The 15,386-nt window shown below is 43.1% G+C and overlaps 1 protein-coding gene across 9 annotated transcripts in view; it reads right to left on the bottom strand.

The window, feature by feature from the left end:
• Positions 1 to 15,386, bottom strand: part of celf2 (cugbp, Elav-like family member 2) — a 1,092,382-nt gene that overhangs the window by 695,112 nt on the left and 381,884 nt on the right. For 4 of the 9 annotated variants that reach the window (XM_059987343.1, XM_059987349.1, XM_059987353.1 and 1 more), the window contains exon 1: positions 1,590 to 1,716. The exons of 1 other annotated variant lie outside the window; for it this stretch is intronic. In XM_059987343.1, coding sequence (XP_059843326.1) covers positions 1,590 to 1,642 — 53 coding nt within the window. In that variant the 5' untranslated portion in view covers positions 1,643 to 1,716. Of the gene's footprint in view, positions 1 to 1,589; positions 1,720 to 15,386 lie in introns of those variants that run through there. 4 more of the 9 variants (XM_059987344.1, XM_059987346.1, XM_059987348.1 and 1 more) reach the window with 2 other exon arrangements.

Genomic DNA, 15,386 nt, shown 5'->3' with positions numbered 1-15,386 from the left:
GCTGAGGCTGTGTGTCCTTGAGCAAGGCACTTAACCACATATTGCTCTGTGACGACCCTGGTGCCAAGCTGTATGGGTCCTAATGCCCTTCCCTTGGACAACATCGGTGGCGCGGAGAGGGGAGACTTCCAGCTTGGGCAGCTGCTGGTCTCCCATAAAAACCTTGCCCAGGTTTGTGCCCTGGAAACTTTCCAAGGCACAAATCCATGGTCTATCGAGACTAACTGAGGCCTACCTTATTCCCCTCCATAGATGCTGCCAGGAGTTCCTCCTGTGTGTGTGTTGTTCAGGAGTTCCAGCAGCTGCAGTATCTCCTGTGTCTTTTATACAGCTCTTTCTGTGTCCTAGAAAACATTCCCCAAAAGCACTACTGACTATAGTGTAAAGGGCGTTTATCCTATAGAGTATTTAAGGATCATCTCTGCTTTGAGACTTGTCTGACAGAGGCAAAGGGGAACTCGGTCAGCATCAGCATAAGCAAATGTTGCCTGGGTAGAGGTATCCATGGGGTTAAGTGCAGAAACAGCAAGTGTGGGGGGAACAAAGGGGGTAAATTGGGAATGGATGGTGGGGAGATGTGAAGAAAATGGGGGAAGTGAGTAAATAAAGCCTTTGACGGGGAACCTTTCCTATGTGACCAGTGACTGCTTGCATCTCAGTCTTGACTATAACGGCAAGAGCCCGGATTGCACAGCAGTCTGCAAAGTATTCCCGCTGCTTCCAGAGATATATATATATATATGCATATATAAAAAAACACGGAGCCTTTAAAACCTACCTCCTCAAGAATTATCTACTTTAGACAGCAGGAAAAAAGCACTACAGTGGCACAAAGGATTACTACAGCTCGGCGGACAACAAAAGGAAAATAGCAAGCCGTGAATTTAATTCAGACAGAGAAGCTCGCTCTTTGTTGAAATCCAATCCCCCCCCCCCACCCATCCTATTTACATTTACCTCCCCATGTTAAATTCTGGTCAGGACTGGACACAGCTGCAGATCCCACAGAGAAAGCTTCAGTGCAAGGAGAGATTGGTGAAGGGGGGGGGGGGGGGGGAACGACTGCTGAATATCCTCATTCATCAGAGAGAAAGAATGGCACGGCTTAAATGCCCCCTCCCGACCCTTCTCCTTAACTCGCCTCCACTCCACCCCACATATTGCTTAGTCAACAAAAAATGTGGCTGAATCCAATTACACGGAGCCAGACGCAGAGAGCTGAGGGGAAAAGGCACCCGTCTCCGCTTGATGTTCTCTTCGTCATTCCAAAGAAACTTTCCCTGTGGTTTTAAATCAGAATCCCAACACGGAGCATTTCTATTGTATACAATGCACGGGGCACAGTCCCCCCGGAGCTTTCCTGAAACACCAGCCATTCCCCTGGCCTGCGGGGGATGTTATTTACAATCACGAAAGCAAGCCACTTCGCCACAGGGGTTGGCGGTGAGGAGAAGAGGGAAGACAGAGCGGGAGAGACTTCAACTGTGCGGCGTTCGCATTGAGACAGCGGAACTAGTTCTAACGCGCGGCGCCAGAGAATCATTCTCTTAACAATAAGTGTCGGGTGCCAGAGCACCGACTGAGCCTACCTCAGAACTTTCCAGCTCTCGAGTGAGTGCAGCTCGGAGATCACGGAGACCATTGTAAACAAGACAGGCTAAGGAACAAAAAAAAACACAGAGAGGGAGAGGCAGGGTCTCTGCAGCTGCTTAGAGCCCCAAGCCTTTTGCAGCAAGGTTCGCCCTATTCTCGTGTCTGATAAGCACTTGTCACAGCATTCCCTCCGCCCCTTCATCAATCCAGCTCCTTTATTGCCCTCTCATTCCACCATCTCCTCTACACTCCCCCCCCACCCCACGCTACTTCTTTTGGACTCCCACCCCTCACCAACCACCCCCCCTCCCCACTCACTCAACCTCGTCATGTACAACCAGAGGTCAAACGCAAGTCTGCTCACATGCGATTGCTGCTCAGTGAAGCTTGGCAGTAATTCTTTGGTTATTAATGCTGCACCTCATTTGCTTGTTTTTGGGAGATCGCAAAGGTCACGCTGTGTCTGAAGACCTTGCAGATTCTGCCAGCGAGCGGTTGCAGGACAAGAATATGTACTAACTTCCAATACCCTCCTCAGTCTTACATACAAACCGCACGCGCGCGCACACACACACAAACATACATGCACACCGACACACACGCATGCACATATACCCCACACATACACGGATACAAAAAGACACACACACAGGTACATGCAAATAGGTACTCCTCCCTCACTGGTTCCCTCAGTCACACACACACACACACACACACACACACACACACACACACACACACACACACACACCTCTCAAGACACACAAAAGCATAAATGCACAGCTCACCTGCACATATACTATAACCCTGCCCCCCCCACACACAGATATACAAACGTATATCCCCGACACACAGCCAAATACACATGCACAGACACACATACACATCCCCACCCACCCCACACACATACAAGCACACACAAATATACACTTTCAATGCATATATGCACCCACATACACATACAGACACACACACATATACACAAGCCCCCATGCGTATAAAAAGCACACACGCACACACTTACTCTCTGTGTGAAATTTTCTCCTCAAAATCCTTTCCTATTAGGAGAATCCAGGATGGCTGCAGAAACTGGATGGCTCCAGGCTGTGAGACTAATGAATACCCTGCCAGCACTGAGGTCTCATCACTAGGACAGCCAGCTCTTCATTGTATACTATACTGTTTACCTGTGCTATGGACTTCCCATGCATTTTGAATTATATTTATTAACTTTTTGTGCTATTACTATGTTTTATGTGTTGTGTATATATGTTACATGGTGCAGTCAGATGGCAATAAACTTGAACTCAAGTGTGTGCTATCCTGTGTTTTGTTTATTTATCACTGTCATATACTGCACAGTGAAAACCCTCAATGGTAACCACCGCTTTCAAACTCTTCATGAAAGTTTTGGGGCCTCTCCAAGTCTTTTTGCCTCTCTTGCTGAAAGGTGTGTGGTGTGAGGCTGCTGTTTCAGTGCAAGCTGGCCACTCACAGCAGGTGCAGCACTGTAGCAAATCCTCACTGGTCAGGGAGAGGTCCCAGAACTCAAGGCTGTGAGGCAGGATGTGTCAAAACATGATGCCTCTCATATTCAAAAGAGCCTGAGTTCCACTGCAACACACACAAACAGGTTAAGGTACTCAGAAAGTTAGGCGGCATCTATGGAGGGAAATAAACAGCTGATGTTTCAGGCTGAGACCCTTCATTGGGGAAGAAGCCAAAATTGGAAGGTGGAGAGAGGGGTAGGAGTATAACCTGGCAGGTGAGACAAGGTGAGGGGGAAGGTGGGTAGGCGGGGTAGTGGTGTGAAGTGAGAGGCTGGGAAGAGGAGGAGGGGTGAGAGGGGAACCAGAATAGGGAATGGAAAAAGAAGAGGAGGAAGGGGAATAATTACCAGAGCTTAGAGAAGTCAATGTTCATGCCATGAGGGTGGAGGCTACCCGAAGGAAAACAGTTTCACTGCATATAAGACTGAGGAAATCACTGCCTTTTTGTTTTCCCCACACCCTACGATTACCCTTCCTTCAGTCCCCTCCAAGCTTGCAAAGTTAATGACTGCAATTTTTTTTTCAAATCTCCAACCATGCTCGGAACAGACTGATTCCCCCAGCACCTCTGAACTTCCCTATTCTCCCCCTGAGGGTCAAAGTAATTGAAAAAACATTCCAGACTCTTAATTTCCTCTTGGGGCTAAACTCCAAGCCAGAAAATATTATAACATCATAAGATATAGGCACAGACTTGCCTCAAGATATTGGCTCATTGAGTCTGCTCCGCCACTTCGTCACTGACCGGGCAGCACAGGTGATTGGGTTCTAAGTTAGAGTAATTTGCCTGATGGTGTGGCAACTCCAAAAGGAAGCATCCCAGATTTTTAGTTGCATGGTCCCTTGCATTGGATCTAGTCCTCAGAAATGAACCTGAACTGATTGTTGTCTCAGCCAGCTTTCAGGTGATCTGCTTATTGTTTCTGTTAACAATCCCATTAATGGACCAAATTGTGCTTGACCCAGGCCATTGCCTGTACTTGCCCACACCCCTTTCCAGTCCTGCATTTAGTTTCTGAGGCCCTTCCCCAGCATTGAATAAGATCTGAGCTTGGCCTCGGCTTCCATTTCTCTTTCTGATCTCCATTACTCTGGGTTTCCATCTAGTGCAAAAATCTGTTTATCTACACTTTGAACTTATTTGAAGGCATCACCCACAGCTCTCTGGGGCACATAATTCAAAAGCTTAAAAGCCCTTGATGGATGAATTTCCCACACTCAGCATATTGTGTTAACTAATAAACTCAAGAAATTCTGCAGATGCTGTAAATCCAAAGCAACATACACAAAATGCTGGAGGAACTCAACAGGTCAGGCAGCATCCATGGAAATGAACAAACAGTTGATACTCCGGGCCAAGACACTTCTTCAGGATCCTTCTTCTTCTTACTGTGTTAACCGTTTTAATGTTGCTGTTTGCAAGATAAACATTGGCCAGGACAATATGGAGAAAACTATTGCAAGATTCGTGTTCAGGAACAGCCACTACCCTTCAACCATTAGGCTTTTGAACCAGCATAGACATCTTCACTCAACACAAAACTGAACTGGTCACTGAACTCAATCTATGTACTCACTTCCAAGGGTTCTACAACTCTTTCTCAGTACTATTTATTCAATATTTATTGTTATTATTATTTTGTTGTTGTTGTGTTTGCACAGTTTGTCTTCTTTTGCACATCGGTTGTTTCTCAGTCTTTGTTTGCAAGTACCTTTTCATTGATTCTATTGTATTTCTTTGTTCTAGTATGAATGCCTGCAAGAAAATAAATCTCAAGGTGGTGTATGGTGACATAGACATACTTTGATAATTAATTTACTTTGAACTTTGATCTTTGCATCAATTTGCCCCACCTTGGAATTTTCTTCATAAGCAGAAAGAATTTTCTTTTTTTCTCTCCAAAGCCTGAATGACTTTCCTCTTGGTCTTTGTAGTGAACGAGAGATTATTACTTAATTGTGTGGACACTGGTGCATTTCTACTCTTCCTTGCACTCCAGATCTGAGGGATGTAAGTGTTCTTACACCAGTTCTTTTAACATGGAGTGGTACTTGTACACTTTGTCCACTGATATGAGGTCCAAGATAACAGGAGACCAGGCTTTTTGCTCAGACTTTTGCACATGCACACAGACTTGTGGCAGCATGGTGGCATAATGCTCTACAACTCTAATTATCGGGGCTCAATTCCTGCCGTTGTCTGTAAGGAGTTTGTATGTTGTCCCTGTGACGGCCTGGTTTCCCACGAGGTGCTCTGGTTTGCACCCACATTCCAATGATGTACAGGTTAGTAAATTGTGGGCATGCTAAGTTAGCACTGGAAGCACGATGACACTTGTGTGCTGCCCACAGCACATCCTTAGGCTGTGTTTATTGTTGACGCAAATGGTGGATTTCACTGTATGTTTCTATATTTTGATGTACAAGTGACAAATAAATCTAATATTTAATTTTTAATATCACACATACATAAATACATGATTTTGCCATCTCTCCTGTGGAACAGCCCAGGAGAGGTAGAAGAATCAAATTCAGTTGCTCAGCTGTGACCTGGCCTTGATTCTGTAAGGAGTTTGTACATTCTCCCCGTGACTAAATGGGTTTCCTCTAGGTGATCCAGTTCCCTCTTACCAAAGAGGTATGGGTTAGGAAGTTATGGGCATACTATGTTGGCACTGGAGGCACGGTGACACTTGCAGGCTGTCCCCAGCACATCCTTGGACTGTGTAGTCATTGACACAAACGATGCATTTCATTATATGTTTTGAGGTACCTGCATAGAAACATAGAAAATAGGTGCAGGAGTAGGCCATTCGGCCCTTCGAGCCTGCACCGCCATTCAGTATGATCATGGCTGATCATCCAACTCAGGACTCTGTACCTGCCTTCTCTCCATACCCCCTGATCCCTTTAGCCAAAAGGGCCATATCTAACTCCCTCTTAAATATAGCCAATGAACTGGCCTCAACTGTTTCCTGTGGCAGAGAATTCCAGAGATTCACCACTCTCTGTGTGAAGAAGTTTCTCCTCATCTCAGTCCTTAGAGGCTTCCCCTTTATCCTTAAACTGTGACCCCTCATTCTGGACTTCCCCAACATTGGGAACAATCTTCCTGCATCTAGCCTGTCCAATCCCTTTAGAATTTTATACGTTTCAATAAGATCCCCCCTCAATCTTCTAAATTCCAGCGAATATAAGCCCAGTCGATCCAGTCTTTCTTCATATGAAAGTCCTGCTATCCCAGGAATCAATCTGGTGAACCTTCTCTGTACTCCCTTTATGTCAAAAATGTTTTTCTTCAGATTAGGGGACCAAAACTGCACACAATACTCCAGGTGTGGTCTCACCAAGGCCTTGTACAACTGCAGGTAAAAATGGTAAAAATACATGGTAAAAATAAAGCTAATCTTTCTTTTCCATCTGCAGAATCTCCTGTACGTGTGGGGGGAAACAGACAGTTAATGTTTCTGGTCAAGACTTTTTATTTGGCCTGAAATATAGAGGAGCCACAGCCTGTAAAAGGAGATGATTTGGACATCTGTACTAGTGACAGTATCTTTCTCCACTTAACAGCAGCACATTTGAGTGCTGAATATTTGAAATTTGGGCTCAGGCTCCGAAATGGGACTTGAACCTACAATCCTCTAACTTAGAGCAGCGGCTTCCACAAGCTGAACCACAGCTGACATCCAGCAAAGGGCTGTCAGAAAAAAGTGGATGACAGATTATGTCTCAGTGTTGCAGCCTGACCTGACAATGGCTGAGTCGGTCTTGGTTGTCAACCATGTCAGCCTTGGACAAATCCCAGGTGTGCGCTTTTCAGCTGCGAACTGCAAATCTGTGGTGCTCACTGGCGTGCCTATGCCCAGTAAGAAAGCAAGCTGCATCTGTCACATAGGCTGTAGGACAGACCCCGGAGTCAGCAAAGCATGTATCCTCTGTTATTGTTGCATATTGGGAGATGCTACATGAGCTATCCTTGTTTAAGAAGATAAAGATTAACTTTATTTGTCACATGTACATCACAAACTCCACCACGGTTGGGCCCAAGCCTAGCTATGACAGGAGAAGGGTTGGGCATGGGGCTGGCAACCTCGTCCTGTTAAAACCCAGGGTTCCAGAAACACCCATAGAAGCTCCATAGATCTCACCCCTGGGGGAGGAAGGATCTATGCCTAGAAGATGCATGAATTTGTGTAGTGAAAGCAGATGCCTCAGGGCCGATTGAGCATCAGTCCAGGACAGATGATTCTGGTGAGCTTCTGTTGGCAGGCTATGTTCCAGTAGGCTGATGGGCTTAAGAAGAAGACATCAAAAAATACAGTGAAATGTGTTGTTAGCAGCAATGACGAACATAGTCCGAGGAAGTGCTGGGAGAATGCAAGTAGCACTATGCTTCTGGCACCCAACATAGCATGCCCACAACTTACTAACCCTAACCCATATGTCTTTGGACTGTGGGAGGAAACCGGAGCACCCAGAGGAAACCCCACACTGTCATGGGGAGAACGTACAAAATCCCTACAGACAACAGTGGGAATTGAACCCTAACATTACAGCCGGTGCCATAAAGCATTAAGCTAACCACTATGCTTCTGTGCTGTCTATGCTGAGGTGGTCTGACCTATCTGTAATGATGTGTAAGAGACAATGGGAACTTCAGAACAAGAGTCTGCTCTTTATTGAAAACTGTCAATATCTCATATGTGTGAGCTTACACCACACACATGACAATATCACATATGACTCATTTATCTGTTTATACAGAAATATAACACTCTGAACCTTCAGAAAAGTATTTCAATGGCCATTAGACATTCAAAGTCAAAATCAAAGTCAATTTATTATCTAAGTATGTATAATTCACCATATACTACCCTGAGATTAATTTTCTTTCAGGCATTTACAAGACAATAAATAAATGATAGGATTTACGAAAACTATACATAAAAAAAACTGACAATCATTGTGCAAAAGAAGACAAATTATGCAAGCATAAAAAAAATATTACCGTGGACCTGAGCTGTCGTGTCCTTGAAAGCGAGTCTGTAGTTTGCAGGATCAGTTCAAAGTTGAGGTGAGTAGTTATCCATACTGGTTCAAGAGCCTGAGTGTTGTAGAGTGATATCTGTACCTCCTACCTGATGGTAATAGTGGAAAAAGTATAAGGCCTGGATGTTGGAGGTCCTTGATGTTGTACGTTGCTTTCCTGTGGCCCACTCCTTCTAAATATATTCAATGGTGTGGAGGGTGGGGACAGTTATGGCATAGTGTCTGTCTAAACTATGTGTTAATCATGACATTTTAGCTATTTCTTGATCCAAAATATACATGATGTCATAGCTTGTTGATTTCTGACCTCAGACAAGCACTTGCTCACAAGTATTCCACCCTTGTCTGCCATACTTGCTCATTGGCTTTCCTGAGTTCACTTATTTGTTTTGCCTGACTTGCTCCCCATCTTTTTTTTCTAATGAGCCACTATGATGAGACTCAGGAATTTGTTCAAATACAACGTCTCAAATGTCTCCTCCAAGCTGAGCAGCAACAATCTCCAGTGGTTCGTAGCCTGGGAGGCATTGAACTCTGCATTGATAATGGAATTCTACCACAACAAAGGATAAGAACACTGAAAGAACCCAGTGTGTCAAGCAGCGTCTGTGGAGGCAAAAGATGTAGGTCGTCATTTTGGGTTGAGACACTGCATTCATACTTTTTTTCACAGTATCTGCTTGACCCACTAAGTTCCTTCAGTGTTCCACTTTTTCTGTTCTAGATTCTAACAATCATGATCTCGTTTATCTTCATGCCAGCATTGTACAGTACTGGGGCAAGCTGTTACCTAACAGTTGATTGATGACTTACCTCCGATCACCTTAAGAAACTGGTTTTTAAGGAACAACACACACTTAAAGGAAGGAGACATTGTGGGCTGCTTGTTTGGAGGAAAAATGGGTGAGGGCAATTAATGAACATTTAATGCTGTTGTACCTTGCAAAGGGGCCAAACAGACATGGTCTGAAATACAGCACATAATCTGACTCTTCAGGAATATCAAGGGTTGCAGGAAATAATATCAGCCCCGAATCTATCCATGGCCTCCTCTACTGTCAAGATGAAGCCATGCTTAGGTTGGAGGAGCAACACCTTATATTCCGCCTGGGTAGCCTCCAACCTGATGGCATGAACGTTGATTTCTCTAAATTCCGTTAATGCCCCTCCACCCCTTCTTACCCCATCCCTTATCTATCTATCTATCTATCTATCTATCTATCTATTTATTTATTTGTGTATTTATTTCTCTCTCTCTCTCTCTCTCTCTCTCTCTGCCACTCTCACAATCACTCTTTGCCTGTTCTCCATCTCCCTCTGGTGCTCCCGTCCCTCTTTCTTTCTCCCTAGGCCTCCCGTCCCATGATCCTTTCCCTTCTCCAGCTCTGTACCCCTTTTGCCAATCAACTTTCCAGCTCTTAGCTTCATCCCTCCCGCTCCTGTCTTCTCCTATCATTTCGGATTTGCCCCTTCCCCCTCCCATTTTCAAATCTCTTACTATCAGTTAGTCCTGACGAAGGGTCTTGGCCCGTAACGCCAACTACACTTCTTCCTATAGATGCTGCCTGGCCTGCTGCGTTCCACCAGCATTTTGTGTGTGTTGCTTCAGCCCTTGAATGGGACTTTCAGGCATGATCTCATGTACTAAACTTCAATTCATTTACAATGTCTGTCAAAAAGGATTAGAAAGCAATCATTATCTTTCTGTCAAAATTGGTATAAACTCATTGAATTACTCATACTGGCCAGTTCTGTGTCTGTAGGGGTGGACCTGTTGGTCTTGCTCTGCAACCTAGAGTGACTGACATGACACATGGTCTCAGCCCAAACCATCAACTGTTTATTCCTCTCAGGAGATGCTTCCTGACCTGTGGAATTCCTCTGTGCGCTACTCTGGTTTTCCAGCATCTGCAGAAACTCTTGTGTTTGTAACTGTGACATATCGACATAAAATTTTTTTGATCTTAGTAAAATTAGAAAATATTTGGGAAGTTCGACAATTTCTGTAAAAAGAAAAACAAAGTTTTGTGTGGAACAATGACATTTTGGGCTGAGACTATATGTGTGTTCCTCAAGATTTTCCAGCATCTGCAGATCTGTTTGTTTACAGACTTTCACAAAGAGTCTTTGTTTTGAAACATTGATCCTGTTTCTTTTTCCTGAGATGAATCCTGAACTTCTGAGAATTTTCAGCATTTACTGTTTTTAAAAGCAAGAGAAAACCTGCAGATGCTAGAAATCCAAAGCAACACATACAAAATGCTGGAGGAACTCAGCAGGCTAGGCAGCATCTATGGTAAAAAGTACAGCCGGTTTTTCCATGGATGCTGCCTGGCCTGCTGAGTTCTCTTGTGTGTGTTTACTGGTTTTAACACAGGGTTACTGGCATCTGCAGTATTTTAGTGATCTTTTGCATCTTTGTCAATATTTGTGCAATAGACAAAGTTCAAATAACTTCACATTCAAAATGCCAAGATATTGTTGAGTCAGAGTTTCTACAGGGGCACAGTTGAGAGCACCCTGACTGGCTGCATCACTGCCTGGTATAGGAATTGTTCCTCTCTTAATCACAGGACTCTGCAGAGAGTGCTGCAGACAGCCCAACACATCTGTAGTTGTGAACTTCCCACGATTCAGGACATTTACAAGGACAGGTATGTAAAAAAGGCCTGTAGGATCATTGGAGACCCAAGCCATCCCAACCACAATCTATTCCAGCTGCTACCATCTGGGAAGCAGTACCTCAGCAAAAAGCCAGGCCCAACAGGCTCCGGGACAGCTTCTTCCACTAGGCCACCCAACTGATGAACTTATGCTGACTTGAGTGTACTCTATATTACAGTGACTGTTCTAGTCATTATAAATTATTATGATTGCACATTGCACATTTAGATGGAGACATAACGTAAAGATTTTTTACGCAAGTATGTGAAGGATGTAAGAAATAAAGTCAATTCAATTCAATATACAACATGGAGAACAGGCCTTCAGGCCTAAATCATCCTTATTGACTAGGTTACCTAACTAAGCTAGTCCCACTTGCCTGCGTTCAGAATCAGAATCAGAATCAGAATGAGGTTTAATATCACTGTCTTATATAACATAAAATTTGTTGCTTTGCAGCAGCTGTACATAAAATTACAATAAATTACAAAATATAAAATTAGTGCAAAAAATAGTGAGGTAGTGATCATGTGTTCAGAAGGGGGAAAGACGCTGTTCCTAATCACTGAGTGGGTCTTCAGGCTCCTGTACCTCCTTCCCCGATGGCAGTAATGGCATGGCCTGATTGGTGAAGGTCCTTGATGATAAACATTGTCTTCTTTAGTTATTGAGACACAGCATAGACTAGGCCCTTCAGGCTTTTTGAGCCACACTGCCCAGAAAACCCCGACTTAACCTTAGCCTAATCACAGGACAATTTACAATAACCTATTAACCTACAAACCGGTACATCTTTGGACTGTGGGAGGAAACCGGAGCAGCCGGAGGAAACCCACGTGGTCACAGGAAGATCCTACCTGCTCCTTACAGACAGTGGCGGGAATTGAACCTGTATCTCCGGTGCTTCAAAGCATTGTGCTAACCGCTACATATGGCACTGCCTCTAGAGAATGCGCTCGAGGGTGGGGATGTTGTTCCTGTGATGGAGCTGACTGAATCTACAACCTTCAGTTGTCCCTTGTGATCCTGTGCATTGGAGCCTCCATATCAGACGGTGATGCAACCAGTTGGAATGCTCACAACTATACATCTATAGAAATTTATAAGTCTCTTTGGTGATATATATCAAATCTCCTCAAACTCCAAACAAATTAGAATCACTGGATGCCTTCTCTTTGTCATTGCATCAGTCATTGCTGGGTCCAGGATATATCCTCAGAGATGGTGACACCCAGGAACTTAAAGCTGCTTTCTTCTCCACCACTGACCCCTCAATGAGGAATGGTCCATGTTCTCTTGACTGTCCCTTCCTCAAGTCTGCAATCAGTTCCTTGGTCTTGCTGTCATTGAGTGCGTGATTGTTGTAGTGACACTGCTCAATCAGCTGATTATCCCATTCCTGCACATCTGCTCATCACCATCTGAGATTCTATCAACAATGTTGGTGTCTTTGAAGAACTTACAGCTGGTGTTTGAGCTGACAGGGGTTAATTCTAGCCATTGCAAACTTCTTGAAGGACTTCATCATAGTAATGTGAGTGCTACCGGGTGATAGTTGTAGAGACAGCTCGCCCTGCTCTTCTTGGGCACCAGCATGACTGCTGCCCTTTTGAAGCAGACGGGGACGTCAGACTGCAGCAGTGAGTATTGAAGATGTCCTGAACACTCCAGCCAGTTAGTTGGAATATGTTTTGAAGAAGGCTCTCACCCTGAAATGTCAACTGTTTTTTCATTTCCATAGACACTGCTTGATCTGATGAGCTTCTCCAGCATTTTGTGCGTTCTGCTCAGATTTTCAGTACCTGGCTAGGCACACCGTCAGGACTTGATGCCTTACGCGGGTTCACCTTTTGACATTTGCCTGCGAGTTAGAAATCACATGGTTTGGCCCATAACCCTGTAAGCCTTCCCTATCCATGTACCTGTCCAAATACCTGCCCCTACCGCTTCCTTTGACAGTTTTTCCCTCATGGACATCATTGTCTGTATGAATAATTTACCATTCAAATCCCTTTTAAACCTTCCCTTTTCTTGTTAAACCAATGCCCTCTACTTTTGGACCCCATATTCTATGTGTAAAGATTCATCCAACCGGGATGAATGTTGTGTGCAGTACAGACAGCAGTGAACTGTAATTAGAATGAATATTCTGTTGTAAAATGGTTGCATGTCCATATTTGGACATTAATCAGAGTTGGTCCAACCTCTGATATTGCACTTATAAACACATTGTTGTGTTGTCTCAGCAATATTTCTAGCAGGTACTGGAAAGCACCTTTGTGTAAATCTGAAGTAAATTTTGTATAAATTTTGTACTCTCATAACACATAAACTCTTCATGCAAAACCCTGGATAAAAATAAAAATGGTTGTATTTTGTTTGGAAGAATGATTCAACTGTGTAATCAGATTAGATAACAGAATCACCCATTTTTGCTTTCTAGACTTTGCCATGTTTGGTCTCTCCAAGTGAGGGTTTAGAATGGCTAAGGAGGGTTTGTGATCCATAAAGAGAAGAGTTTAAATTCATTTTATCATGCTCGGCACAGACATTGTGGCCAAAAGGGCCTGTTCCTGTGATGTACAGTTCCAGGTTCATTTCTTCTAGATGTGTCATTGCTTTGCACAACTGATTAATCTAAATTCATTCTCTCTCTCTCTCTCACACACACACACATACACACACACACACACCATTTGACCTCACAATCTACCTCAACATCATCTTGCCCATAGTCGCTTACCTGCACTGCACGTTCCCTGCTGCTGTTACACTTGATTATGCTTTCTGTTATAGTTTTATCTTGTACTATCTATCTCAATGCACTGTGTGATTATTTGATCTGCAGTACACAAGACACTATATCTCAGTACATTTGACAATAATCAACTAATTCCATTTCCAATTCCAATACTCTATAGGTCAGGATTACACTGGTGGCAACATTCAGTTTAGCCATTCCGAGGTCTGGACCAAGATACCTCTGCATCACTTTCCTTTCTCTGACAAACATTACACATTGTCTCCCAAGTGTGTCTGTAGTAGGAATGTGTACCAATTGCATTCACATGGTGCTGGCCCTGTTTCTGACTTGGAGCTTTCACTGCCGACCTCTGATTTTGAAATATTGTCATGTTTGGGTCTGGTGATGGATGAAGGTCTCTGGCACAATCCACTACCATTCATTTCCATCGTGGTTCCTGACCGTAAGCCAGCTCATATATAAAACTCTGCTTGTTTAGCAACTTAATAATAATAATAACAATGAGGCATTTAAGTATCTGGGATATCACAAGCAAAGAAAATAGATCACAGTGAGATAAAGGGAAAACGTTCAACAGAATTTACTTCAAAGAAATCTACCAAATACAACTCGAGTAAAAATATATCAAAGGCAACAGACACTTTCGCTATGCCCATATTAATGTATTCTTTGGCATAACATCTTGGTCCGAAACTGATCTGGAAAGTTTATTTCAGTTCTCATTTTTCTTTGTAAATTTTCCAGATCAGTTTTGGACTGAGATATTTTAGAAGACACTGTGTAGACTCGAACACCCTTAGATTAACACTACCTAGGACAGATGGAGGAAGAGGAGTAACAGACTTTAAAAATTCACACAACAGTCAGATCAAAAACATCTAAGAGAATATTTTTGTCACAAAAACAGGATATAGCACTCCACATGAGCAGATGCAATTTGATAAGAAGTACACGCCACCAAACTTAAATGAAAGCACAACCCAGAAAATTGAAGAAATTATCACTATAAAAGAAAAGTTTACTAAAGGAAGAGCATGACACTCTATGGAAGACATCCCCATGATCTGAGCAGGCCAGATGTGGACAAGGAAATGTCAAACACCTGGCTCAGAGATGGAGACCTCTTCCTAGAAATGATGGGGGTGTGTGGTTCTTTGTGTAATACAAGACCAGGTGGTCAACACAAAAAATTATGAAAAATATATATGTAATAAAAAACAACAAATACAAGATGATAAATGCAGAAAATGCCAAGAGAACCTAGAAACAATCAAAGACATTACAGGATCCTGCAGCTATTTAACTCAACTGATTACTTACACAGGTACAATCAAGTGGCTAACATCATTCAACATAATCTTGCTTTAAAATACAAACTCATACAAGACACCATACCTTACTATAAATACAAGCCAGATCCCATTTTAGAGTCAGAGTCCAACAAATTATATTACAACCAATTCATTATTACAGATAGGACAATCCATAATAACCTTTCTGATATAATATTATAGAATAAACAAGCAAGAGCAACTTGCTTAATAGATATAGCCATTTCAAACACACATAACACACAGAAATCAATATGTGAAAAGCACCAGAAATATGCTGAATTAAAAGAGCAAATGGAAAGAATTTGGAACATGACCAGGGTATACATTGTCCTAATAGTAATACCTACAACTGGTTCATCCGAAAGGCGCTACATAATGGCACTAAACAATTAGGCCTACACAGCAATATTTACGTAAATCTACATTTTA

Source organism: Hypanus sabinus, chromosome 13, assembly GCF_030144855.1.
Source record: "Hypanus sabinus isolate sHypSab1 chromosome 13, sHypSab1.hap1, whole genome shotgun sequence".
NCBI classification, from domain to species: domain Eukaryota; kingdom Metazoa; phylum Chordata; class Chondrichthyes; order Myliobatiformes; family Dasyatidae; genus Hypanus; species Hypanus sabinus.
The sequence above is the reverse complement of the archived record's forward strand: the minus strand, read 5'-3'. Positions and strand labels throughout refer to the sequence as shown.